We start from the raw sequence: 604 nt of genomic DNA, 5'->3' as shown, positions 1-604 counted from the left end.
AGGGAAAAAAAAAAAAAACCAAAAATCAACCTCCACACAGCATAATTCATGAAGCTGATCCAATCTAGGGTTATCAACTAATCACGACGGCAATTAATGTTTCGAGGAACTCCAAACGAAAATCACGATAAATGAATCGAATTTATCGAAACAATTCACTAAGAAGCACAAGAGAATCAAAACCAATACTAAAAATAAAACAATTCGCCGGAGAGAGTGAGAGAAAGAGAGGAACGTACTACTCGGGATTCATGGCGGAGGATAATCGGAGCGGGCCGTGAAGTCGCCGGAAAAAGGAGGGTTAATGGCGGAGAAAGGATCCGGTGCTCCACGTGGAAGGGAACCGGGGATTTGGGAGAAAAAACAGTTGAAAATTTTGAGGAGAAACAAAAACTAAAATCTATTTCTTCATTTTCTTCTGCTGTGTTGTGCTTTTCTTATTTTTGAATTAAATGTAAATAAAATAAAATGGTATCATGCGTGGACCCAATACGGTGGCGTTTATGGTCCTAATTTGAGTTTTGAGTTTGGCCAATCCCCTATGAGAAGGGTGCTTCCTACCTTGGCAATCGGCATTAAGTTATCCCAAACCAAAGTTTGATGT

The 604-nt window shown here is 39.7% G+C and overlaps 1 protein-coding gene across 1 annotated transcript in view; it reads right to left on the bottom strand.

The window, feature by feature from the left end:
* The window catches only part of LOC107617684 (ras-related protein RABD2a), a 3,724-nt gene extending 3,354 nt beyond the window's left edge, over positions 1 to 370 (bottom strand). Inside the window, exon 1 of the mRNA XM_016319511.2 lies at positions 240 to 370. Coding sequence (XP_016174997.1) covers positions 240 to 253 — 14 coding nt within the window. The 5' untranslated portion in view covers positions 254 to 370. The remainder of the gene's footprint in view (positions 1 to 239) is intronic.

Source organism: Arachis ipaensis, chromosome B09, assembly GCF_000816755.2.
Source record: "Arachis ipaensis cultivar K30076 chromosome B09, Araip1.1, whole genome shotgun sequence".
Taxonomy (NCBI): Eukaryota; Viridiplantae; Streptophyta; class Magnoliopsida; order Fabales; family Fabaceae; genus Arachis; species Arachis ipaensis.
The sequence above is the reverse complement of the archived record's forward strand: the minus strand, read 5'-3'. Positions and strand labels throughout refer to the sequence as shown.